Below are 25447 nucleotides of genomic sequence, written 5' to 3' on the forward strand. Positions count from 1 at the left end.
GAAAGAAGAGGAGGAGGGGAGATCTTAAAATCGAGAAGTGAAAGAAAACAGAGACGGGTCCTCGCAGCGGCATCACCTCAACTTCTCAAGGCAAGATTCGGGATGGGCGAGTCCGGAGGGCAGTGGCGCATCTCCGCTCACCTCAGCTCCCCCTGACACGAACTAACCCTCCTCCTCCAAAACACAGGCAGCAGCTCCCGTGGTTGGCTGCAAAGCAATCAGTGCAGGCTTTCTTTCTCTGTTTATGTTTTCCCCTTCCCTCTCTCTCTCTTTCTTTCTGTCTGTGTTGCGTGTTAAAGTCGTGTTTGATGCGCTGCAAAGTCCCCAAAGTGGGCCGGTATAAACACTGATCCAAACTGCCACAATAAAAAGAGTTTCATCTTCTTTTCAGTTTAAATTTGGATGTTGAAATCCAGTTCTTACCGTAAACTGAAAGCAGGATCTGACATGACTTTCTTCAAATTAAAGCTGCAGGATGTAACTTAATTTTTATTTTATTTTTTTTACATATTTGCTAAAACTGTCACCATATCTTGACAGAATAAAATAAAACAAATAATCTGTGAAAAGATTGATCTTCGCAACTTCTACTCTGAAAAATGTACCAAAAACAACCAATGAGAGCCAGGAGGATGACCTTACCACTGTCAATCAACCTCGTGTACTTGTTGCTAAATGTGCTAATGACAGAGAAATCTTCCTGGACATCTGCCATCATTGGTACCCACCCAATAACATCCAAGCTAATTAGCTTGAGCATTCACAGTAGGCTTTGCTAGTTGTAAAGAGTTGTGATTGATAGCACTAAGACCCGCCTCCTGACTCTGATTGGTTGTTTCTAGTTAGCACTGGGAGAAAGTAGAGGAGCTAATTTTTATCTGTCTTAGACCATCACAACATAGTGACAGTTTTAACAAATATATATAAAAAAGATATTTTTTAAAATAAAGATTACTGCAGCTTTAATTGCAGGAAAACAACAACATGATGCTGCCACCGACTTTCATAGTTGGGGTGCAATTTTCCTCGTTTTCCTCTAAATGTAACAAATGTGGCCATTGCCTTAAGCAATTCTGCACTGTATTCTGCTCAATACACTATAAAAATAAAGTTAAATAAAACAGAGCAGGCACTCTAGCACCACCTAGTGTCTATCTGAGTATATCATTATAGTCGAACACTTTAACCCAACTTTCATCAAACCTCAAAACACGCCTCCAAAAATCAGGATCTTCTTCTTTATTTTGCGTTTTGGGGTGATGGCTTCTTCCTTCCTGAGCGGCCTCTCAGTTCATGTTGACACAGGGCTCATTTCACTGTGGAAAATTATAAAATTATACTAATACTAACATCACCTTAAAATTGTTTACTCTGTTTACTCACGCACAGACTGGACAGAGAATCTATCTACTTCCTGAACAGATGTTTTAGCAAATGAATGTGGCACCTTTATGCATCTGGAAATTACAGCAAAGCACAAACCAGTCTAGTGTAGATCCTCTACCTAAAGTCTAATTTCTTTAGATCTCTGTTTTGACACAAAGAAGGAGTGTGTTATTGAAATGTTGCCTTAAATGCATTCACAGGTTTGATTTCCTTTGACTGCAACGCTATGAAATAACCAAAATAATATTTTTTATTTGGGCTTTCCAAAATTGTTTAATCTTCTAAATTATATTTAAAAAGTACAAATATTTCTAATTATTCTGGCATTTAGCACGTGATCCAGAAGAGAAATTTCAAACATTTAATTGATTGTCGATTAATTGTTTATTAGATTAAAATTAATTCCAATCATTAACAACGTCCTGAGATCTTCTTTTAGTGTTGCAGTTTGGCCGCCATCCGGCAGAGGGCGCCGCTCGTCATTCATATCCGGAGCCGTTGATACACAGACAAAGATGGCGGCGCTCTACCATAACGGCGAAGAGGTAAGGTCCAAACAGAGTCCGGTTTGGGATGAAAAATTCCCTTTATGCGGTTCTGTTTTGAAATATAAACACTTGATAAGTTTCTTAAGTTAGCAACTTAATAGTTTGACAGAGTAGAGTCAATTTCTCATTTAAAAAAATACTGATTTGCTATGAAGGTGATTACAGAAAGGCGGATAAAAATACATGACGCCAATAAACACGGTTGGCTTTCAGCGCTGTCTAAGTTTAGTAATGTGAGAAAACGATAATTTTCTGTTAATCAGTATTTAACACATTTGACAGAAAACAAAAATTCAAATGTAATAATTTGCCTCTCTTTTAGCATTCAGCGGGTGAAAATGTATTTCTTCATGTCATGGAAAGAAGTTCGACCCTTTTGATACAAGATAAAACTAGTCGATCGATTAGACCAGTGAACTTTAGATTAACTCATTAAAGATAACACGCAGTCAGACAGTGGAAATGAAAGGTTTTCTTTTTCTGTGCTGTATGTAAATATGTGGTTTGGCTGTAGTGAATAGTGGGTGATGCTGTGGGGCAGAGTGGAAGATATGAGACAACAATGGGTGGATTTTAAGAGTGGAGTTGCATAATGTTGTTGGTGGTCTTCTCTGGGCACGGTTATGAAATTAGCCCCCAGTCATACATGGTACCAGGGAGCCAACGTGACATTCAAACGTCTGATTGACAACGAGAATAAAACCCTGATCCTCAACCAGAAACCTGTAAAAATCTGAGATTTTTCTGCCTTTTTGTAAGCAAACAATAAGCAGAAATGCTTCTCCTACTCTGCCGAGCATTAGAAAATGAATATTTTCGCACATCTTCAATAAGTTGCAGTTTAATGTCCTCTCTCCTCTCCTGGGGGTTTAAATATTTGAAACGGGAGCCAACCGAGTCTGCTCAGTCCAAATAATTTAAATAACATCCAAGCCTACGATTCAAACCGGTTTGGATTAAGATCAGTGAATTCAGCAACCAGCCCTGCAGCCTTTTGTTGTGGCTGAGCATTCATCACATGTCTTGCCTATCAAAAAGCACTTCACAGACAGTAATGGGATGAGCTCATACAAAGAGCTGTGGATGACTTTTAGAGTGGAAAATCCTCGGCCATTGCATGTTAGGCTGCATTTCCAGAGCTTTTTCAGAGTTTTGAAGGATAGAACAAGCTTGGCAAATAGTCTGCAGCTCCTGCTCATCCATCCTCTCCAGCAGTCAGTCCCAGTATTGATTATCTGACAAGAGGAAAGCTCTACATCCTCCTGTTTCCTTCCTGCTACCTCACCTCATTCCAACAACCAGCAGTCTGGCACAACATACATCACGGCCGTATAAACTGATAGGGAAGCCTCTTTATATAATTACTGTGGTCTCTCACTGTTATCTTTCTTGCCAAGATAGTTAATCTGCATCTCTAAGCAAACAAAGCCTGAAAATGCCGAGTGCATGAAATGAAAGAAAGATTTTACTTCCCTCAGTCGGCCGCAGAATAATAATGTTCAGCTAAGATTAGCACAGCTGCCTTTATCTTTTCTATCTATGTTTCTCTCTTATTATATCAGTGTGTGTGAACATTATTGGATCTGGCTGAACATGTACAGTGGGTCAGAAAGCAGTGGAAGTACACTGCCATCTAGTGAGAAGTGTGAAGCAGGAAATAGGACTGTGATTTTGACTATGTACACTGCAAAACCACAAAATCTTACCAAGTATTTTTGGTTTAGTTTCTAGCTTCTATCTTACAACACTTGAAATGATACAAAACTAACTTACAAGTAGATTTTTAGGTAGGAATATGAGCTCATTTTAAGTAATTTATTCCTTAATATTGATTAAAAAGTTCTGGTTCCAGTGGCAGATGATTTCACTTATAATAAACACAATTTTTCCATGTTTTAAGTGAAATAATCTGCCAGTGGAACCAGAACTTTTTCATCAATAATAAGGAATTAATTACTTAAAATGAGCTCATATTCCTACCTAAAAATCTACTGCATTTTTTAAAATTTACTAGAGCTGAAATGATTAATCAGATTTATTTAGTTATCGATTAATTTGTTAACGTGGAGTAAACACATAAAAAAGCGAATTTACTGAAAAACAATGTTTTCAGAACACTAGTTAAGCCGAAACTGTACAAAAAATATATACATTGGACCGGACAGGTCGCCAGTCTGTCGCAGAAAACTAATATTAGAAATATATTTTCCAATTATATTTGAACAATATTAACAAAATGTAATAAAAAATATTATTTTTAATTAAAAAAACTGTTTAAGTTAGCCGTTAACTTTATTTTTTTTATTTTTATTAAAAATAATATTTTAATAAAAATATTGTGTTAAAATATTACTTTTAGAATAAAAACAAAATATAATTTTTAATATTTTTATTTTTTAAATATATTTTTTTTATAGAATATACTTCTTTGTTAAATATTTACAAACATTTTTAAATGCATTTAGAATAAGATTAATTGGTTCTATAAAAAATCTGTAGAATTCTCCATTTTTAAAAAATCTAATTAATTGATTAATTGTCAGAATAATCGATTACTAAAACATTATTAGTTGCAGCCCTGTTTGTATTTGAAACTCGCCTCTGTACAAAATCAAACATACAGACTTGCATGTTCAAGTCTAACCTCAAAATCCATCTGTTTAAAATGTAAAGTGACTCTTGTTTGTAAAATAACTGCTTGAAAGGAAAGAATAAAACGAAGGTTTAAAACTTTTCCTCAGGGCTCTATATTTAGTCATTTGACAGATGCTTGACTGACACAGAAGAAGTCTAAACAAAGCAACATTATGTGCTTTAAATATCTCATATAGGCCACCAGCCCTGAAACAGAGAGAGGCTTCAATCTGCATTATAATCTCCTCCAACTCCATCTTGAAAACAAAGAACTAAAATCATAAAATATTCTGTTTAATTTTCGAAATTTATTTGTTTTTGCTTGAATGTTTACATATAAAACCACAGGAGTGTAAATCATATTATGTTCATTTAATTCTCAGTTTTATTTTTAGTGCTTTAAATGAAAAAAAATAAAAATAATGATGCTGTTCTGTGGTAACTTTCTGCATAGTTTGCATGGATTTAAAGATTTATAATGAACTTGTATGTAAATTGTCACATAAAAACACCAAATCTTACCAAGTATTTTTGGTAGTTTGTTATGGAAACATCTTAGTTCACTGGAAATAAGACAAAACCAACTTAAAAATAACTTTTCAGCAAGACATAGGAGTTTGTTTTAAGTGAATAATTTGCTAATATTACTGAGAAAATACTAGTTCCACTGACAGACTATTTCTCTTATAACACGGGGAAAATGTCTTAAGAGTGACTTTAAATAAGCTCTTATATCTTGCTAAAAAAGTTACTTATCAGTTAGTTTTGTCTGATTTCAAGTGTACTAAGATATTTGTACTAAAAACTAAACAAAAGCACTTGGTAAAGTTTTGTGCTTTTGCAGTGAATGGTCATCTAGAGCTGGAATAAAATCTGTGTAAAAAGTTCTGAAACTCAAACCAAGAAATGCCTAAAATGAACCACAAACATTTTATCCCCGACCACTGACGGATGCTGGATGTGCTTCCTCCTCTTTCCTCTTTCTTCCTCACTTCAAAAGCACAGGAGTGGGTGACAGGCGGGTGGACGGCGGGGGTCCCCATTGTTAACCAGCCTTTTCAGTTAAACAGAGGTGAGGCAGAGGAGAAGAGATGGGGACAATGAGGCCCGACTGCCGCTCCAGAACCAGAGGAACCAGCCACACAACAACAACGGCTCTAAACGCAGCGCAGGAGTCGATCGTTCTCTAAATAAACGGCCGTAAATCTGAATGCATGTCAGAGATTTTCAGCAAGTTTTGCTGGAGAAACATAAAAAAGTAAACTACACAATTATTCCAATTTAAATTATCTAAAAATTACACATCACATTATTACAGCATCACATAGCAGAGATGAATAGTAACGAGCTACATTTACTTGAGTAATTTTTTGAAGAAAAATTACTTTTATGAGTGTTTTTACTAGGCTGTACTTTTTGCTCTAGAGTGAAATTTCTGGATTCTCAAAACTTGTCTGAAAGATGGTCAAGCTTGTTTTATTTAAAAACCAAACATTTTTTTTTTACTTGTCCATGTCTTTCTAAAAGAAATTTTAATTTCTAAGACTGAAATTTCCTTTTTTTCTAGATAATTTTTAGTTTAATTTAAAAATATCTGAGATTTTCTAGACAAAATAATACTTTTGCAACTATAAACGTGTCCTAGTTATTTCTATAAAATTTCTAAGATTAATATCAAAGTAAAAAAAAAAAAATCTGGCAAATTTTCAACTTTTCAAACTCAGATATTTCATTTCCTTAGAGATTTTCTAGAAAAAACACAAGGGACATTTCTGTTCTCAAACGTAAAAACAATTTTCTAGTTTAAAAAGTTAAATAATTTCTTGTAAAGACTTTGTATACTTTATACTTTTTTCTCGACAACTCGATTTTTTTCTAGAAAATATCTAGAATTTTTTTTTTTTTTTAAACTAAGATAAATTAACTTTTTTGGGGGGGAAGAGGAGGTTCTAGAAAATCTTTAATGTTCAAACTCAAAAATGTTTATTTTTCAAACTCAAAAAAGTCGGGAGTATTTTGTAGGAAATTTCAGAGATTAATCTCAAAATTTCAGATTGTTTGAAAATTTAAGAGATTGTCTCAAAATTTTAACTTTTTGCCTTTTAAGGTTAAGTATTGAGCTGTGTGTATATATATATATAATTTCTACACTTCCCCAGCTCAATAAAGGGATGAAGCTCAATTAGCATTTCACAAGTCCCGTTCCCCCTCCGCCGCAGCCTTCCCCGTGGAGCCCATGCTTTTCTAGGGATTGTCCTGTTTTGGGCCCTTGTTGCGGTTGGCAGGGTGACAGTATTCGAGTGTGCAAACTTGTGCCATTGTCCTCCGGCCAGAGGGAGCCATGGAGACCCCATAATATGACACAGGAAAATGTTTGCTGATGGCAATTCTATGGGCTTTGTCCGAGTCTTTTTTCCTTCATGACGACTCGATTTAAGTCTCTAAATGTTTGACTACAAATGCAGGAGTGCTATCCAGCTCCTTCCCCTTTGTCCCGCCAGGTTTGAATGAGTAATTCAGCCTTTGTGTCGCTCGATTGAGGGGGCAAACAGAAAGACAAGATTCTTGAGCGTTCAAGCCCCTTTCCATGGTTATGCGCTCTTTAGATCTCCCCACCGCCACCAAATCCTACAGCTGACATCATGTGGAAGGCATTAAACCTCAACTTTAACCCGTGCAACAGGAAGTTAAAGCATGTCCAATACGATATATTTCATTTATGTTGAATTATTTTGCGTACAAGGAGCAGAGTTAGAAGCGGTTTTTTGGGGGGAAATATCGCGTTTCCAGGGTTGGACTTTCCAGATCTCCATGGCAGCAATTTGCGCTGGTGAAGAATTTGATACCAAGGCGCTTGGAGACTGATTGGAGTGCATTGTGAGGGGCCTGGGGTCGCTGATTGGTTCAAGGAAAGGAGCATAACTACAAAGGGTTTATATTCATTCAGCTTCCTGAAGTACCTCTGCAGTCTGGAGGGAAGCTTCGACTAAAACGGTGAGCTTGAGTTAAAAAAAAACCCGGAGATTTATTGGTGCGCAATTACGCAAAAATCTAAACTAATTTATGATATTTTACAGATTGTGTCGGTGGATTATGGTTCATATTTCTACAATGGACTCATGAAGTGAGCCAAATAGCTTCTGGTAAAGATGTCAAGCGCAGACAGCGAAGTTAAAACTTTGCTTAACTTTGTAAATTTGGCGTCCAGCGACATCAAGGCGGCTCTGGATAAGTCGGCTCCCTGCAGGCGCTCCGTGGATCACCGGAAATACCTACAGAAGCAACTCAAACGCTTCTCACAAAAGTTCTCCAGAGTCCCGAGAGGTCAATCTCTCACTTCTGCGGACAACAGGTGCGCCAGAGGAGCTGAGCGTCAAAGGGCGACTGCGACGGATCAGGCCAGCTCCGATGCGCAACATGCGCAGAGCGTCGGCGGCTTAATGGACCAGGTGCCGATGCGGAAACGACAACTTCCAGCGTCGTTTTGGGAGGAACCCAGGCTAACCAAAGCCAGGAGAGACAAACCCTTTTTGGATTTGAGAAGAAGCAGCAGCTCGGGGACATCTGATGGCGGCGAGAATGAAAAGAGGAGAAGGAGTCAGGAGGACGCGCAAAAAACCGCAAACTCCTCATCCGGCAGGCGCAGCTCTGCGGAAAAAGAAGTGCTGAAACTGGATCTGACTTCACATCGCTCCGTGAGTTTCTGCAGCTGCTGCCCCTTCCAGTTCCACGGACATCAGGTCCTCCACAGCCAGATTGTTGTTCCGCATCCTCCCTTTGGTCTGTGGAGCAAGGCAGCAGAGCCGCAAAGGTCCGAGCATCCGTACGGACAGAAACTCCACACGCACGTTGTGGTGAAACCGATACCGACCAAGGCCACGGCGCAGTCTCCGATCTTCAGCGTGTTTGGGTTCATTTAATCTTTAAGCCCGTCACATGAGGATGCGGTACCGTTAGTAAAGTTACAGACAAACATTAACAGAAATAATTTGGGTCATTTAGCCTGTTACGAGAGAAACAATTTCATTTTTAGTCATTTTTGCCACGTTTTTAAAAAAAAAATATTTCGAATATTCTAATTATTTACTAAATATTCTGTTGAGAGTTAAAAGCTATCTTGCTAACTAATTAGCTCGGAGGTACCCATTTAGCTCTGACCTAAATAGCTAGACAGCAAACTAAATATTTAGCTTTGGGCTAGCTAAATATTTAGCTAGCATGCAAATTCACTTGCCAGTAGGCGGAAGTGTCTGTCAAAGTAAAAGCTGGGTTTGCTGACGTCTGAGCTAGCTAAATATTTAGTTTGCTAGCTAAATCTTTAACTCGGAGCTATTTAGTTAGCAATCTAAATATGTAGTTTGGAAATAAATATTTAGCTAGCTCAGAGTTGGATATTTAGCTAATATTCGAATTAACTTGCCAATAGATGGAAGTGTCTGCCAAAATAAAATATGGATCTAGCTAGATATTTAACTTGCTAACTAAATGTTTAACTCTGAGCTAAATATTTATTTTTGAGTTAAATATTTAGTTTGCAAGGTAAATATTTAGCTAAAAAAAAATTAGCTTTAGTTTGCAAGCTAAGTATTTAGTTTGGAGATAAATATGTAGTTAGAAGCTAAATATTGATTCAGAGCTAAAAACAAAACACTAGCTAAATATCTGTTTAGCTAGTGTTAAATATAAAGATATAGAGCTAAATATTTAATTTGCATATCTAAATGTTTTTGCTTCAAATACAATAAATTAACATTTACTTTATTTATAAAGTAAATATTTAGCTTGCTAAAATATTTTTTAAATATTTAGTTGAAACTGACATTTATAAAAGAATGAATAACATGGTGAAAATATAACTTTAAAAACTAACCCCCATTTTTTCCTTTTAGACAGGCTAAATAACCCAAATTATTGCTGTTAATTTTTGTATCTTTACAAACGCCACCCCATAAATGCGAAGGTGAAGCTGTGAGCTTTGTGGCGTGTTTATGCTTCTTCTCTTGTATTTTAAAAACCGGACACTTCTTTAAGCACTTACTAGAATGCTGCATCTATTTGTGATGTTTAAGCCTAAAGGAATAAATTGCACTTTTCCGATAAACTAATCAGCTTCACCTTTATGTTTATTTTCACTCTGTGTCCACAGAGAAAGAAAGTAATGTGTTTTTTTGTACTTGTGTTCTGTCACGGTTTCCCCTTTTAACAAGAAAAATCTGTCTTTGTCAGGTAATGTTTGCCAAAATGATTTATTTTTAAATAAAAGACTCAAATTCCCTCAAGAAATCCTTTTGGCAGCTGTCTCTGAAGGTTTCTTAAAAGCAGAACGTAAATGACAGATTAAAAGGCCTGGTTGTCACATCGCTTCAAGTATAAATAGATATTTAAACAGAACAGATTGAAGATACGACTAAAAAAAGAAACGGGAAGATAAATATAGTGGTGCATAAAAAGACTAAAATCTGAGGTTTATCTGTTTGAAGTCAGCCGTCAGGACTCAGATATGTTTTTAGTCTTTTTGGCAGAGGCAAACTTGTAACAGATTTCCTGTTTCTCCCCATCTGAGTCCAAATCCGTAATCTGCAGAGGTGCTGAAGTGGACATGGTGACACTGGAAGACAAGATTAGGACTGTTGTTAAAAAAAGTAAAGTATTTTTCTATGAGGAAATGAAAGCAAAGTGTTTTCATGCACTGATTTTTATCTGGCACCTACATGACTTCCTTTTGATGGCGCGCCATTCGTCTCTGCTGTCCAGGAGCGCAGAGAGTTTGCTGCACAGCTGAACATGGCCGACGTAATCCAGCAGCAGGTCTATGACCGGGCCGGCCCATTTACACATAGCTGGGGTTGAGATCCACTCGCAGAACTGAAAACCATAAAAAAGTAAAACAATCTTCATGAAAAACAAAAAACCATAAATCTCTTTTGATTCTGTATTCATCTATTTGTGTGGAAATCTGGGGGACACACTAGGTGGCTTTAAAAAAAGCAGAAGACAGAAAGACCAGAAGAGACGCAGCAGAAGACAGCTGAATTTAGAAAGACCAGAAGACAGGAGTAGTAGAAGACAGAAAGACCAGAAGACAGGAGTAGCAGAAGACAGAAAGAAAGGAAGACAGATGTAGTAGAAGACAGCTGAAGATAAAAAGACCAGAAGACAGACGTAGTAGAAGATGGAAAGACCAGAAGATAAACGTAGCAGAAGACAGGTGAAGACAGAAGTAGCAGAAGACAGACGTAGTAGAAGACAGAAAGACCAGAAGACAGGTGAAGACAGAAGTAGCAGAAGACAGCTGAAGATAAAAAGACCAGAAGACAGACGTAGCAGAAGACAGAAGTAGTAGAAGACAGGTGAAGACCAGAAGATAGACGTAGTAGAAGACAGGTGAAGACCAGAAGACAGACGTAGCAGAAGACAGGTGAAGACCAGAAGATAGACGTAGTAGAAGACAGGTGAAGACCAGAAGATATACGTAGCAGAAGACAGGTGAAGACCAGAAGATAGACGTAGTAGAAGACAGAAAGACCAGAAGACAGGTGAAGACCAGAAGATAGACGTAGTAGAAGACAGGTGAAGACCAGAAGATATACGTAGCAGAAGACAGGTGAAGACCAGAAGACAGACGTAGCAGAAGACAGGTGAAGACCAGAAGATAGACGTAGTAGAAGACAGGTGAAGACCAGAAGATAGACGTAGTAGAAGACAGAAAGACCAGAAGACAGGTGAAGACCAGAAGATAGACGTAGTAGAAGACAGGTGAAGACCAGAAGATATACGTAGCAGAAGACAGGTGAAGACCAGAAGATAGACGTAGCAGAAGACAGAAAGACCAGAAGACAGTTGAAGACAGAAGTAGCAGAATTAAATAAGTTCATACTTCTGCCTGTTGTCAGTGTGAAATGGGGTTGTTGGTTTTGCCCACCTGTGTCGCCCGCTCTGGCCTTTCATCACAGCTTAAAGGAGGTAGACAGTCATGGCCGCCAGCAGTTCTTATGTCGGATCCTCCGGAAGGAGGGTGGGGCGCAGCACCGTGCGTACAGGTGAAACAGGCCTGTGCGTCACAGCCGTGGTCCAAAAGGCACTTCAGCACAGCTAGATTATTCCTGCAGAGCGCAACCAGAGCTGGGAATGTGGTCCCCAAAGACGGGATCGTGGCGTCCAGGTCCGCCCCTCGCTCCAGTAGCAGCGTCACGGTGCTGACGCAGCCCTGACGCGCCGCCATCAACAGAGGGCTGACCGGATCCAGGCTCAGGCTCGCACCGGCGTTCACCAGCACTTCCGCTGTCCTCCTGCTGCCGTGGGCGACGGCGAAGTAGAGAGCGGTGGCGCGCCGGTCCGCGTACTGGACGGAGCGGCTGTGCGCCAGAGTGGCGTTCACGTCTGCGCCTGTTTTCAGCAGTGCGGCGGCCGCTGCGTGGCGGTCATGCTGCGCTGCCAGGTGCAGCGGGCTGATCCAGCTGTGGCGCAGCTTGGCGCGGCTTGTAGCGGAGACCAGCAGGGAAACAATCCTGAAAACAAAACATCACAGAACTAGTAATACAGTATGAAACTACTTCAAGGTTTTGAGATTCATCTCAGGAATTTTCAAGAGAAAAACTTGGAAATTAAAAAAAAAGTTTTTCCTAGCAAATGTTCGACTTTAAAGCTAAGACATTTTCTCTTTTTTTCTAGAAAATTTCAGTTTTTATAGCAAAATTTCAACTTTTGAAACTCATATTTTGAGATTTATCTGAAATTTCTTTAGAGAAAAACGTAGGAAATTTGAGTTTCAAAAGTCTTTTTTTCACTTTTGAAACTCAGAAATGTAAAAAAAAATAATTCTAGAAAACTCTTAAATAATCTGAGTTTTTTAATAGAAAATCTTCAACTTTACAAACGCAGAAAGATTCAAGTTTTTCCCCCAAAATTTCTGCAATGAATCTCTGAATTTTCTAACAATTTTTTAACTTATCAAACAAAGAAAATGTCCATTTTTTTAAATTTATTATTCTTTGATTAATCTAAAAAAAAAAAAATCTGAGTTATTTTCTTGCAAAGTTTTTACTTTTTAGACAAAAAAGTAAAAGTTTATCTAGCTTTTTGAATGTTCACTGCCAGAAATTTCCTGGTTTTTTCTAGAAAAATTACATGGTAAAAAAAAGAAAAAACTACAACTGGTGCTTTTGGTAAATTCAGGTCAATGAACTGCACAAATCACATATTATTGTTTTATCTATTTTTTCCAGTAAAAGAATAAAAATGGAATAAAAAAAGGGGGGAAGTAACAAAATCTGAACTTGATATAATAAAGTTAATTAGAAAATCTGGACTGGACGCCATGTTGTTTGAAATTAAAATGAATTTAGCATAAGTTAAGCAAGCTCACACTTTCCCTCTGTTTCCTAGTAAAACTGCTGGTTTCTATTAAAATAAGAGACATGCAGGCTCACTCATGGTGTCCAGACTGGGCAGCAACGTGCAGAGGCAGCAGCCCAGAGTTATCAGAAATGTTGGCATCTGCGTTTTTAGAGAGGAGTAAAGCAACGGCTTCCTGGTGTCCGTTCCTACTGGCTTCATGCAGCGCTGTGACACCATCGCATGTCTGCATGTTCACATCTGCACCTGAAAAAACAGCAACACTTTTAATAGGATTTAAAATGTATGGCAAATGCATGTTAATATGACATTTTGTGGCAGATTTGCCATAGAATGTATGGCAAATCTTTGCCTTGCAGATTGAAAAATTAACATTTCTGTCAAAAAACTCCGAAATTTTGAAATTAATCTTTAAAAAAAAGAAGAAACTTTTTGAGTTTGAAAAGTCTGAAATTTGCTAGAAAGAGCTCAGAAATGTTGAGATCAATATAAAAAAATTCCAGGAAAATATGTGGAAACTTCAGTTTGTCAGGTCAAAAATTTGCGAGAAATTTTGAGATTAATTAATCTAAAAATTTCAGAATTTTTTCTACTAAATCTTTGACTTTCCAAACTCAGAAATGTTCTTGTTTTTCTAGAAAAAAATTCTGAGATTAATCTAACAATTTCTGAATTTTTTTCTCACATATGTTGCTGTTTTTTCTAGAAAATTTCTGAGATTAATGTTAAACGTTTGAACTTTTTGAACTCAAACATATAACTTTTTTTTTCTAGAAAATTCCTGAAATTATATATATCACAATTTCTGAATTTATTCTTGAAAATTTTAGACTTTGCAAGCTCATAAATTTTCTTGTTTTTTTGGAAAATTTCTTAGATTAATCTCAGAATTTCTTATATTTTTGGCAGGAATGTACTCCTTTCTTTTCTATGTACAATGACCCTAATACGGTTTGTAAGAATGAAAGCAGTGAATGTTTTCTTCAGGAAGCTACCTCTCTCAGTGAGGTAGCACAGCGCCCTCTTCAGGCCTCGCTGAGCTGCTACAGTGAGCGGTGTGATGCTGTAGGTGTTTGCTGGATTGATTGTGGCTCCGGCTCGGATCAGAACCTCGCAGATCTCCGTGTTTTCTCTGGAAACGGCCTCATGGAGGGCCGTCCAGCCCTGACCGCACCGCTGGTTCACAGAGGCACCGTGCGTCAGAAGAACGTTCACCATGTTCACGTTTTCCAGTTCACACGCTGTAAAGACAGAGAACTCAGCATTTCACACTCACACCCGCCTACGTCATCACGCTTCTTAGCAGCTCTGATTTCACAGCTGTACCTTTATACAAAGGAGTTTCTTTGTTGCTGTTGCAGATGTCGGGGTCGGCGCCTGACTCCAGAAGCGACTGGACGCAGGGCAGCTGTTCGCAGGACACGGCCAGCAGCAACGCAGTCTGCTCCTGCAGCGTCCGCTTGTCCACGGAGCCTGGATGGGCTGCAGCAGAAAGAAAAAACACCCACACAGCAACTGTAAGCAGTTAGAAAGCAGCTTCACATAGGTTTTACTGGATCTGAGTTTTAACACTGACTAAATTCAATTTCTTTAAAGGGGATCTGTTATTCAAAATTCACATGTTTTTTATACTTCCATTTGGGTCTAAACTGCTTCTAAAAACAGTTAAAGCTGATTAAAAAAATATATATATTTTCCACAAGTTTCTCCAGTTTGAGCAGGATAAGAACCGATGCGGTGGTGTTCTGTTCTGTGTGGAATTATCATCTCAACTCTATTTTATTAAACCATATATTCATGTTTTTTTGTTCCCGGAAACCTCCTGATTGTTAAGTCATATTCCATGGGCACTGCACCGTTACCTAGCAACACAAACAGAGTTCCAGCACGCTTGGTCAGCTGGTTTTACCTCTGTATGTGCTGTACAATGGCTGCTGGTATACAGAAGTGTTTTGTTGTTGACTTACCATCCAGAAACCGCTTGCTAACAATAGGTTTCTCTTACAGATGACTATTTCTCCTGTTGTTACATTTGTGTTGTTAGTTTTTAATTTCTGGTTATGGTGTACAGGACTTTGGTCAACAGTGTTGTTTTTAAAGTGCTTTATAAACAAACCTGGTATAACCAGAGAGATTAAACCAAATATATGGGAAAACCCTAAAATGGTTCAAACTGAATACTGAGTCGTTTATATTTTTCAGGACTTTCTACTGGTTTGTTTTCAAGTGTTTTCTTTTTTTTTTTACTTTGTAATGTCATTTGTAAAGTTATACTGTAAAAAATTAACAGCAATAATCTGACTTATTTAGCCAAAACCAAAGTCATATTTTCACCATGTTATTCATACATTTATAAATGTCTGAATTCCAAACTAAATATTAAATTCACTAGCTAGATATTTAGTTTGGAGACTAAATATTTTGCTCCAAATTAAATATTTAATTAGAAAGCTAAATATTTAATTTGGAGCTAAATATTTAGGTATGTAGCTAAATATTTAGTTCAGGTCTAAATATGTAACTTGCTAACTAAATTGTTAGCTTGTTACTTAAATATTTAGTTTGGAACTCAGACATTGTATTAATATATTTGCAAATATATTAAGAAAATTGTGAAAATATGACTTTGGAAAATGAACACATTGTTTTCTATATCACAGGCTAAATAACTCAGATCACTGCTGTTAATTCTTTGCTGAAGCAAACAGCGACTCCATAGCCTTCACCTACTCTATAACAATAATTAGGATCTCCCAATTTTAATAAATGACGTCTTAATTGCTGGGAATGTGGAGGAAAGGGTTTAAATTGGATTTATATTTATGTTTTTACCTTTCAACAGAGTCTTCAGGCACGCAGTCTGGCCAGAATAGGCAGCATTATGCAGAGGTAGCCACCCGTCTTTGTTTTCCTTCAGCAGGCTGTGGGAGGAAGATGCTGCCAGATCCTTCAGGGTTTCCACATCTCCGCGCCTCACGGCAGAAACCACCGGATCAGCATCCCTGAAAGATTGGAAACACCAGAAAATTATGATTACAGATGGAAATTAAAACCACATCCTTCAGTATTTTACATAAATTCCACTTATTCTGTCAAGCTGACAACACTGTAACGTTTGTGATGTTTCTGGACAGCAACCGCAAACACCGAGCCACCTTAAACGCATCATCCGCCCAAACAAAGACTCACTCCGGCGGCTCTGCAGATCCTCCGCGCCGCGGATCATCTCCGCATTTACGTCCAGCGTTTCGAAACTGCGATAAATAATCGGAGTAGCTGAATTTGGTCATTGTTGGCGGCGGATTTGTCGCAGCGTCGCGCCGCACAGGGCGCAGCTGCTGTCGGATTATTTTGGGAAAGAAGCGTCAGGCGGCGGGCTGCCGGCTGCAGCCTTATATGTCAAAGACATGCAGAGAGATAAGGCTGTGAAGATAACGCTGCTGCTTTTTCTTTCCAGAACAAAGCACCAAGCTTAAAAATAACGCCTTTAGAAAAGTCAAAGCAACTTTTTTTTTCAGTCCACATTGACTTGTAAATGTGGAAGTATTTACCAGAATGACAGACACTTTGAAAAAGGTGACAAAATACCGAGGCAAGGTGTATTTTATCTATTTTATGGAGCTACATTGGGGCCATAAAGTTTGTTCAAATGAGAAAAAAAAATGAAATGGAAAAAAAATATTTTGAAACTGAAAGAAAGGTCAAAACTACTTTTTTGGGTTTTTTGTTATTTTTGTTTCAAAACTAAAAAAAAAAAAGTAACTGGAAAGTAGTTTTTAACATTTTTTCAGTTTCAGATGAAAAAAAAAAAAACATAATTTGACACTGAAAAAAAATTCCAGTTTTTTTTAAAAAACCAAATTGAAAATAATTCATAATAAAATCAAAGATAACAAAATCAGGTAAAAGAAAACGTCTTTCCAAAGTGTGCCATGAATACACTCGTAACACGATCTCTGCACAGAGCTGCTTTGTTTAATAAATGCAAAAACTGCATTTATCTCAGTGAGCCACTCAAGTTCAATGAGTGGCGGTTAAACCGCAGGGGGCGGGGCTAACCCGGTGACCGACCAGATGCAAACGTCTGACGTCACCAGGTCGTGCGTCCGCAGGAAGCCGCAGGATTTGCTGCTCATTCAAATTAAGGCCACCTGCAGCCATTAAAGGCTGCAGCTGCAGTTTCCTTTGTGTTCACTGTAGATTTGATGGTTTCAAACTTATTGAAAGTCAAAAATAATAAAAAATAATCCTCACACAATAAATATTTATAAAATAAACAGAATTATAAAGCTGCTGGTTGACAAATCAGATGTCTTTCAGTGAGTATCTGATTTGTTTTACTTCTCTTACTAAATGTAGTTTGTGATTCAAATATTTTAGTACACTTAAATTAGGACAAAACTTACTGCAAAGTAACTTTTGATCAAAATAAATATGCTTGTTTTAAGTCAATAATTCTAATATATATACTTTTAAAAAGTAGTTCAACTGTCATCATTTCACAAAATATTTTTCCTGTTTAACCCTTTTCTGTAAAAACTCATCAAGTGGCATTGATTTCACTTAACCTGTTTCAAATTCCCTAAAACAATGCTGTACTATTTCATTTTAAGCAATAAAATGCTTATTTTCTTATCTGAAATAGGAATTTAATTGTTGATTTGCATTTTGTAACATATTTCTAACTGGACATTAAAAGCTTTAGTTGTTAATTGAAAAATCGGCTATTTTTTGTCTGATAATCATCAGAATAATTTGATACTAAAATAATCGTTAGTCGCTGCTTGGGTCTGATGAGATGCTCAGTTTGTAACAGATTTTATTTTCCGTACGTTTTCCTTACCTGAAGAAGTTTGGTGAAATGAGGCGACTCTGGAGGCAAACGGATCGTCTCTGCTTCAAATCCCCATTCAGTCTGTTGTAGAAAAACCTGTATCTGCTGACCGCCGTCATCGCTGCCGTCTTCTTCACAAAGAAGTCAGAATAAAATCTGAAGAACACAAGTTAGAATTTAAAACAGTGAATACAGACGGGCACAAACCCAGGTGCTGTAGGAATATGTCCAATGTTTTAGTGTAATAAAAAGCACAGAGAGGAGTTCAGCATCTCCTCAGGGAAAGAGATGAACATGGTGCTGGGAGGAATCGGAGCAGCAGGTTTGAAGAGGGGATTCCTTTTAAGGTCTTGCTGCGTTGGGTTCAGTCTGCTGCTGCAGGATCACAGTGACCCATAAACGGCTTGGCAGGAGCTACTAACAGTTACTCAGTTACATTTACATCAGTAACCTTTTTTTATGAAAAAATAAAAAGTACTTCCAGGAGTATTTTTACTCTGCTGTACGTTTTACTTTTACTCAAGTAATTTTATAATGAAGTATTTCTACTCTTACTTGAGTAAAATTTAAAACAACCACTTTTTAGCCAAAAGTTCATCAGACAGACACACACCTGCAGTTTTTGTTAAAGTTTTATATTAAATTAACTGATTTGGAAAAATGTTCTTTTGCTTGACTTTGTTATGTTTTGTTACTGATATGAACTATTGTCATTTTTGTACCTTAAAATACCAAAATTTCCTTGTCAAGTTTATATGAGGGGTGTCCGAATATTTTTTTTTACTTTTACTTGAGTAAAAATATGTTCAAGTAGTTCTACTCTTACTTTAGCTCAATTTTTGGGTACTCTACCCATAAAGCACAACTTATGAATTATAACAAGAAACAGCTAAGAGAGATGTTGATTATTTTACCTTAAGAGACTCCGTCATACATTTAAAACCAGCCAAAATACTCATCAGATTCATAAACAATAAGAGCAGCAACACAAACACAAATAATCTGTTGAGCTTCATTGTAAAGACTCACCACCACCAAGCTTTGTTCATCCTCTGCTTTTAGAGAAGTTGCTCTTTGCGAAGGTGCAGGCAGAATGTGAAAACGTGCTGGAGGAAACCCACAATAACAGCTGACGTTTGTTTCACAATCACTTCTGAGGAAGAGTTTTTTCTAAATGCTTCCTTATTGTGAACTGGAAGTGGCCCCTAGATTTTGTCATGCACGTTTCCTCAGTAAACGTCACCAAATTCAGTCGAGGATGGAGGAAGAATCTCGTTAAGTTTACTGTAGCACTGGTCAGATTTGGCATTTCTGGTCAAACTTGTCATTAAACGTTTCATAGCTGTCAAAAATTCTTGGCATTTTTCTTTCACTGTCAAATAAATGAAAACATTTCAAAGTCTGCGTTCAAAGATCGGTGTAGTGGGAAAACAAGTTTTAAATCAACATATCATGGCTGCAAAGCGTGGGTTTGTCTAAGCCTTGCAAAAACAAGAACAAGTCAGAACTGTAATCCAATTTATTAACTGTTTTATAAGCTTCACCGATTCTGTAAAGCAGAAGTTTGTGTGAAGTTCAAGAAGTTCATTTGCCTAAATTGTTTGTTTGTTTTTATTTTTAAATGAATACAGGATTGACTTGTCCAGTGGCGTTTATCAGGAAATAGCCAACTGGAAAAAAGTGAGCCGTTCCATTGAGCTGTCATGTATCGTTTCAAACAATTAGATTTTATTAGCAGGAATGTTTAACCAGAAAAATACCTGGTTTTATTGTTATGATGAGTTATGGTATGTTCCTGTTGGCAGCAGAAAAATGCTTTAGTAGTTAGCATTAACATGCAAAGTAGCACAGCGACGTGAAGTGATCTGTAATAGATTTGGTGTTTTACATCTCAAATCTTGAGAATAAGCATTATATATTCCTAAGAAAACCTTATTAATTAACATATTTACACACACAGAGTAAAAAGACACAAGTTGATTTTTTTTCTCGCTGTTTGAAGTTAAATCAGACCAAACTTCTTTTGTTTTAGCTTAATTAGAATTACCAAAATTTCTCCTATTTACCAAATCTGTAAAAACTTAGAAAGATTATTTATTTGAATTTTTTTCATAACTTTCTTTGAATTCAGAAACTTGTATATAAATTGTCAGTATCAGGGATAATTGTCGTTTAATATATTGAAACTTGTCCTTTACTGATATGGGTTGAAAGGCCGTTCAGCAAGGAAGAAGCCATTAGTCCAAAAGAAACATAACACAAGGAGAAATATCTTCATTTCCGGAGAAATGTCCTGTGTCTGAAGAAACTAAAGTGGAGCCATTTGGCCACAATGACATTTGTTACATTTGGAAGAAAGATTGGGATGCTTGTACCATCAAAACAGTAAAGTATGGTGGTGGCGGTATCATGCTGTGGGGCTGTTTTGATCCAGGAAGAACTGGTACACTTCATAAAATAGATGGTATCATGAGGAAAGAATATTATGTGGAAATATTGAAGCAACATCTGAAGAAAGGAAGTCAAAAATGGAAGCCGATCAGTCTTTAAGATGGATAATAACCCTGAGCCTTCAGGTAAAGTGGTTATAGCTTAAGGACAACAAAGTCAATGTTTTGGTGTGACTTGATGTCAGTCCTATGGAAAAGTTTTAGTTAGACCTGAAAAGAAGTGTGAAAGTGAAGTAGCCTACAAAATGGACTCAGTTAGAGGAAGGAAACCCAAAACACTTAACCCATTTCATACAGTTTAAAAGAAAATTATCCATAAGACTAATATGTTAGTTACAAAAACATCTCTAGAAACAGTCTTTGCCAATTCTTTTTGGCATTTAACAAATAGAAATAATTGTGATTATGCTAATTGTCTTAAAACAAGAGAAATTTGTTCTGATTTAACTTCAGACAGAGAGGAAAAAGATGTAAATATCTGATGACATCACACCCAGGTGAGTTTTGTAACTCTATCTGCCAAATGTGAGTAATGGAGGATAGTGTGAGATCAAAATCAAAGACAAGCCTGACTTCCTTGTAAGGTTCGGCTGAGTCAGTGGGTTTTTTTGAAGAACTACCTGTTGAAGTTCCAACGAGCTTCGTTTGTTTTGCCCTCATGCACTGAAGAATGAACTGAAGTTTATTCTGGAAGAACATGTTTGTTGAATGGCGAGTAATTAGGTTTTATCTCCAGCAAGAGAAACCAAAAAGACTGCACAGAAAGAACAGCCTTCAATGTAAGAGTGAACTTTGTGAGAATGAGAAAGAGGCGCAAGAGTTGTTTGAACCTGAAATCCAAACCCAAAATGGTTTTGGTAAACAGCTTTCTAATCGAACATTTGTTGGACAGGTATTCCTACATGATGGGTATTTTCTTTTCACGCATGAGTTGGGTTAAAAACAAACATTCCTTTGTACTTCTGTTTATCTGGATTCGATCTATTTTTTCATACATTTCCTCGTTCCATACAACCTCTTTTAAGTTGCTAGTGGGTCCAAATTCAGAAGTTACATCCTCCTAAGGACCCAGTCTACCTGGTGGACATTATCTTGGTCCATCGTTGACCGTCTAGTTTTCAGGTTTGTTCCCGCCATTACCTCAGCAGAAGTCCTGTCGCTTAGCAACCATAGCAGCACCAAACACAAGGTAGCTGTTGCAGTTTGTTTATTACTTACTTATTCCTATATAGTTAATTAGTTGGGGGGTTTTTTAAATGCAAAGATATTTATGTAAATGACAAAACCCTTTCAGCTTGTAACGTTTGTAACACTAGATTTTAACACTGCTCTCCCGCTCTGTCTGCCACTTCTTCTGTTACAAAAACAAATATCTCTCATTTCGCCCCATAAATCATTTACGGTTATTTTTAATCTTACATTTTTCTGTTTTCTGTTCTGATTTGTTCAGTTTTGTAAATGTTCAGTCCCAATAAAGCATTAAAAAAAAAAAAAAAAACTCTTCTCCATGGGTTTTTGTCAGGCATTCTTCTGGGCAGTCTCCCTGGTGGTTGCCAGGCAACAGCTACTCAAACCTAGGAAGAGGAGTGTTGATTGAGTTTCATGATCCGAACGGCAGGGAGACGCATTTAGAGCAGAAATGGCAACGACTCCTGTACCAGTTTTGGACGGAGACTCTTGTCCAAAACTTCAGATGGAAAAACGAGTGAAAAATGTTTTTGTTACTCAGCCGGAGGACCCGAGGTAAGCCTGATCTGCTCGTTATGGACAGGATATTCAAAAATGTCTTGACCAAATCACACTGTTCGTATCGATTGGTTTGTTTAGAGGCAGGAAAAAAGAGAAGATGTGCGTACCTGCTACAACAGAAGTAAGGACAAATATTTTTTTTATGTGTAACAAATGTTATGCTTGTTATGGATAACTACACATTGCCAGAGTTGGATGTCTGTGATTATTCTTTTAATGTCTAGACTTCAAGCAAACTCTTAGAGGCTGGAGTGAAAGCACTAAAAAGGACACTTATTGCAAGAAAACAGGCTGAGCTGCATGAACTGGACGTGCAACTTGCACTCAAAACACAAGATTTCAGGAGCTGCATGGAGGCTCTTGCTAGTAGAAGGTCAGAGTTGGAAACTCAGCAACAGCAGGTGAGTTGAAATTTCCTAAAATTACTGCAACTGCAGGAAGAAAAATAAGTCCAGTAGCGATTTTTGATTTTTCTCCCAGACTAAAGAGGAGGAGATGAAATTTGAGAAGTTTGTGGCTGAGAAAGAAGAGAAGCGACAAAGAGCGCTGAAGCAGTGTGAAGCAACTTTGGAGCAGAACATCCTGAAACAGAGACGGATTGAGGATTTAACAGAACAACTGACAAAACTAGAAACCAGGTGAGGATGTGAAACAAACAATTTAATAATGTCAGAGGTTCCCGTTGTTTGCTAAGCACGTCTTAAACTTACAGGAGACACATTTTAAAGCAGAGAACAGACAAAAACAAAATCTACGAGGATTATCTGATGAAAACTCTGGATCGTCTCCCTAGCCGTAAGTCCAAATATAAACACTTCATAAAAAGTCATACTACCTATTTTTTTTTATCTCACTTTTTGACTTAAAGGATTACTACGTCTGTCAGAAATCTGAATGTATTTAAAGGGCCAGTTGTGCCAGGATGTATTGATAAAACACGTTAAACTGTTAAAGCTTCAATAAGTAGCTGTTTGTTTTTGAATTCAATAAGTGTTTCTTAAAATTAAATAATATTGAACATCTTTTCTACATTTTTTCCAGGATTTTATGATTGTTTTTGTGGTTTTTGTAATGAAAACCACAGTTTGTGGTGTTAATTTAGGAATATTTGTAAGGAATTTTTTACAATATTTGCACTAATTTATGAGGTGACATCTTATTACTCGCCGTGTCGATCACAGACTATAACTTGACATCAAGTACAGCTGTGCCACCAGTCAATTAAATCCAATGTTTTTGGTTCATTTTGAGACAAATTTGCAGTAAAAATCAGAAAAAAATGTGGAGATTAGTTGATTTTGTGTAAATTTTGAGGGTTTGTGAAAAATTGGAGGAACTTATTGATGTAATTTGGAGACTAGAGGCCCACATAAAAAGATATGGCAGGCCAGATTTGGCCCCCAAACCTTGAGTTTGACAAAAATGTGCCCTAGATAATTCCCCCTCTCATTATTTTGTCATTTAGCAAACAAAAATGTTTTCTGTAATCCTAAGCAGGAGTAGTCTGATTTAACAACAGATGGTGAGAAAAAAGGTATATGTGTTTTTATACATTGAATGTTTGCCAACTTGCTCTGCTGGAACAAAGTGTGTGCGATCTCTTCCAGTTCCCCGCCACAACAGCAGCGAATCTTTAGCCGTGCCGATCATTCGACGCCACGAGATGCTGTCCGTCACCCACCAGGGGCTGCTGCAACGTTTGAGGCGAATGGAGGCGGAGGTGGAGCGGCAGTGGCGGCAGCTGCAAAACATGAAGCAGCAGCACAGCATAGCAACACTGGTTAGAGATCCATAAACATTCAGATCAACAGCCTTTTTGGGGCCCACAGCAGATTTTCATTTGAGGCCCCCCATAGCAACATGTCAACACCAGAGGCTTTGTTATTCCTAAGCTACTCTATGTTATTGTTAGCATCATTAATAATTAGCTTACATCGTCCTAGTGTTGTTAGGGCTTATGATTTTAACCTTAAGGAGTAGCAAAATTAAAATAAAGGATTTTAAAATGCAGAGTGGCATTTTAGTGTGCTATATTATTGTAACTATTTATAAACACTAAATTTACAGAAAACAAGTTAACAACATCTCACATTTCCCCAACAGCAGGAAAATATTAGCCTATTATTTGTGTAACAGGTATAAAAATAATACAGAAATCTGCAGCAGAATTTAGTTTGTATTATTTTAAATATGTTTATATTTTAGTATGTTAGGTTGGGGCTCTTGGGGTCCCCCTGGTGGTGTGGAGGCCCTAAGCAGCTGCTTTACTCCTATATGCCTTGGGCCGGCTCTGATTCTGAATATCATGTGACTTTAATGTTTGCGTCTTTCATGCACAGATGTCCAGTAAAGAACTTTCTGAACTGCACAGCGAGTTAGAAAGCCTGAGAGAGAAGAACAGGCAGGTTGAAGTTAACCTGCTGATGAAACGAGGCGCATCCAGAGAAAAGGTGGGATTTTCTCAACATTAGAGTTCAAAGATGGTTAATTTACAGAAAGTAGAACTGCTGTGAAAAAATGCAATGTGTATTTGTGTCTCGCAGGTAGAGGAAGTTGGAAAATTACTTATGGCTGTCAACAATCTTGCACAAGAGTGTTACATCCCAGAATTTGGACCGCTGGAAGGCATGAGTGTCCTGACTATGATGGACATGGTTAAGGTAACTTTCTTTACTACCGATAATAAACTGGATAAACTGGAATAACAAGGAAGATTACTTTTATAACTAGAGTTATAAGGCATATCTGACATATTCTTTATTAAAATAAAAAAACTTATGTCCAAAATGAGCAAATGCAAACAGAAATTTGGCTTTTTATCTTGCTTTTGGGGTAATGGCTTCTTCCTCTCTGAAAAGCATCCATTGGTTTGACTTTATTTAACTGAAACTTTGGGAACTAACCCATCAGAAGCTTACATGTTTGTATTATATACTATTTTATACAAATTATATATATATTTGTGTCTTTTTCTACATGTTTTTAGAGATGGAAAAATGAAATAAATGTGTGGCTTCGTTTTCCAGGAGTTTGTTCTGGACAAGGCGGACACGGAGAGGAGGTTGAGGAGGCTGGACTCCTGCTCCACCGCAACTCTGACCGAAAAACGATGGAGAAAGTCGCCGAAAAGCATCGGCAGCAAAACTCAAATCAAAAGCTCAAGTAAAGCCAGTAAAATCAGCGACTCGTCCAACTGATGCTGTCATTTTCATATTTTGTATTTTCTGCTAAGCATATTAAAGTGTGTTTTTATGGTTTGTGTTTTAAACCAGTTTCCCACTTGAGTGCGTCTTTTGCCTGCAGAATCAGGAAAATGTCATGGGGATGTAGCCATTGTTTCATTTTAAAATGAAGAATTAGATTCAAATAATGCAGAAAGGGACATAACCAGCACTATATGCAATGCAGTGCCTGAGCAATTTGGTTACAAGCATTAATTTATAGTAAATTACTCATCAAAACAAGGGTTTCATTTAAGACAAACAGGTAAG

General features: G+C 37.4%; 3 protein-coding genes across 4 annotated transcripts; 2 read left to right on the forward strand and 1 right to left on the reverse strand.

Annotated features, from left to right (window-relative positions):
• Positions 1-6564: 6564 nt before the first annotated feature.
• Positions 6565-9298, forward strand: LOC116708540 (protein FAM181A). The gene is made up of 2 exons (XM_032546412.1): positions 6565-7562; positions 7646-9298. The coding sequence occupies exon 2, from the start codon at positions 7718-7720 to the stop codon at positions 8486-8488; it is 771 nt and encodes a 256-aa protein (XP_032402303.1). The 5' UTR covers positions 6565-7562; positions 7646-7717; the 3' UTR covers positions 8489-9298.
• A 497-nt stretch (positions 9299-9795) lies between these two features.
• On the reverse strand, positions 9796-19018 carry LOC116708934 (ankyrin repeat and SOCS box protein 2-like). 2 transcript variants are annotated; one of them, XM_032547093.1, is made up of 9 exons: positions 18787-19018; positions 17767-17913; positions 15756-15925; positions 14250-14405; positions 13919-14164; positions 12998-13169; positions 11491-12076; positions 10280-10433; positions 9796-10176 (listed from the first exon to the last, which is right to left on the reverse strand). In XM_032547093.1, exons 2-9 carry the CDS (start codon positions 17874-17876, stop codon positions 10049-10051), a joined length of 1722 nt encoding a protein of 573 aa, XP_032402984.1. In that variant the 5' UTR covers positions 17877-17913; positions 18787-19018; the 3' UTR covers positions 9796-10048. The 2 variants fall into 2 exon arrangements, with proteins under 2 accessions (XP_032402984.1, XP_032402985.1); XM_032547094.1 differs by lacking the exons at positions 17767-17913; positions 18787-19018 and adding an exon at positions 16113-16538.
• A 2747-nt stretch (positions 19019-21765) lies between these two features.
• ccdc197 (coiled-coil domain containing 197) lies at positions 21766-25224 on the forward strand. Its single transcript, XM_032547101.1, has 9 exons — positions 21766-21950; positions 22035-22077; positions 22181-22357; positions 22437-22594; positions 22669-22751; positions 23564-23736; positions 24296-24406; positions 24500-24616; positions 24983-25224. The coding sequence occupies exons 1-9, from the start codon at positions 21847-21849 to the stop codon at positions 25151-25153; spliced, it is 1137 nt and encodes a 378-aa protein (XP_032402992.1). The 5' UTR covers positions 21766-21846; the 3' UTR covers positions 25154-25224.
• Positions 25225-25447: the final 223 nt, after the last annotated feature.

The sequence above is a fragment of the Xiphophorus hellerii genome, chromosome 19, assembly GCF_003331165.1.
Source record: "Xiphophorus hellerii strain 12219 chromosome 19, Xiphophorus_hellerii-4.1, whole genome shotgun sequence".
NCBI lineage: Eukaryota > Metazoa > Chordata > Actinopteri > Cyprinodontiformes > Poeciliidae > Xiphophorus > Xiphophorus hellerii.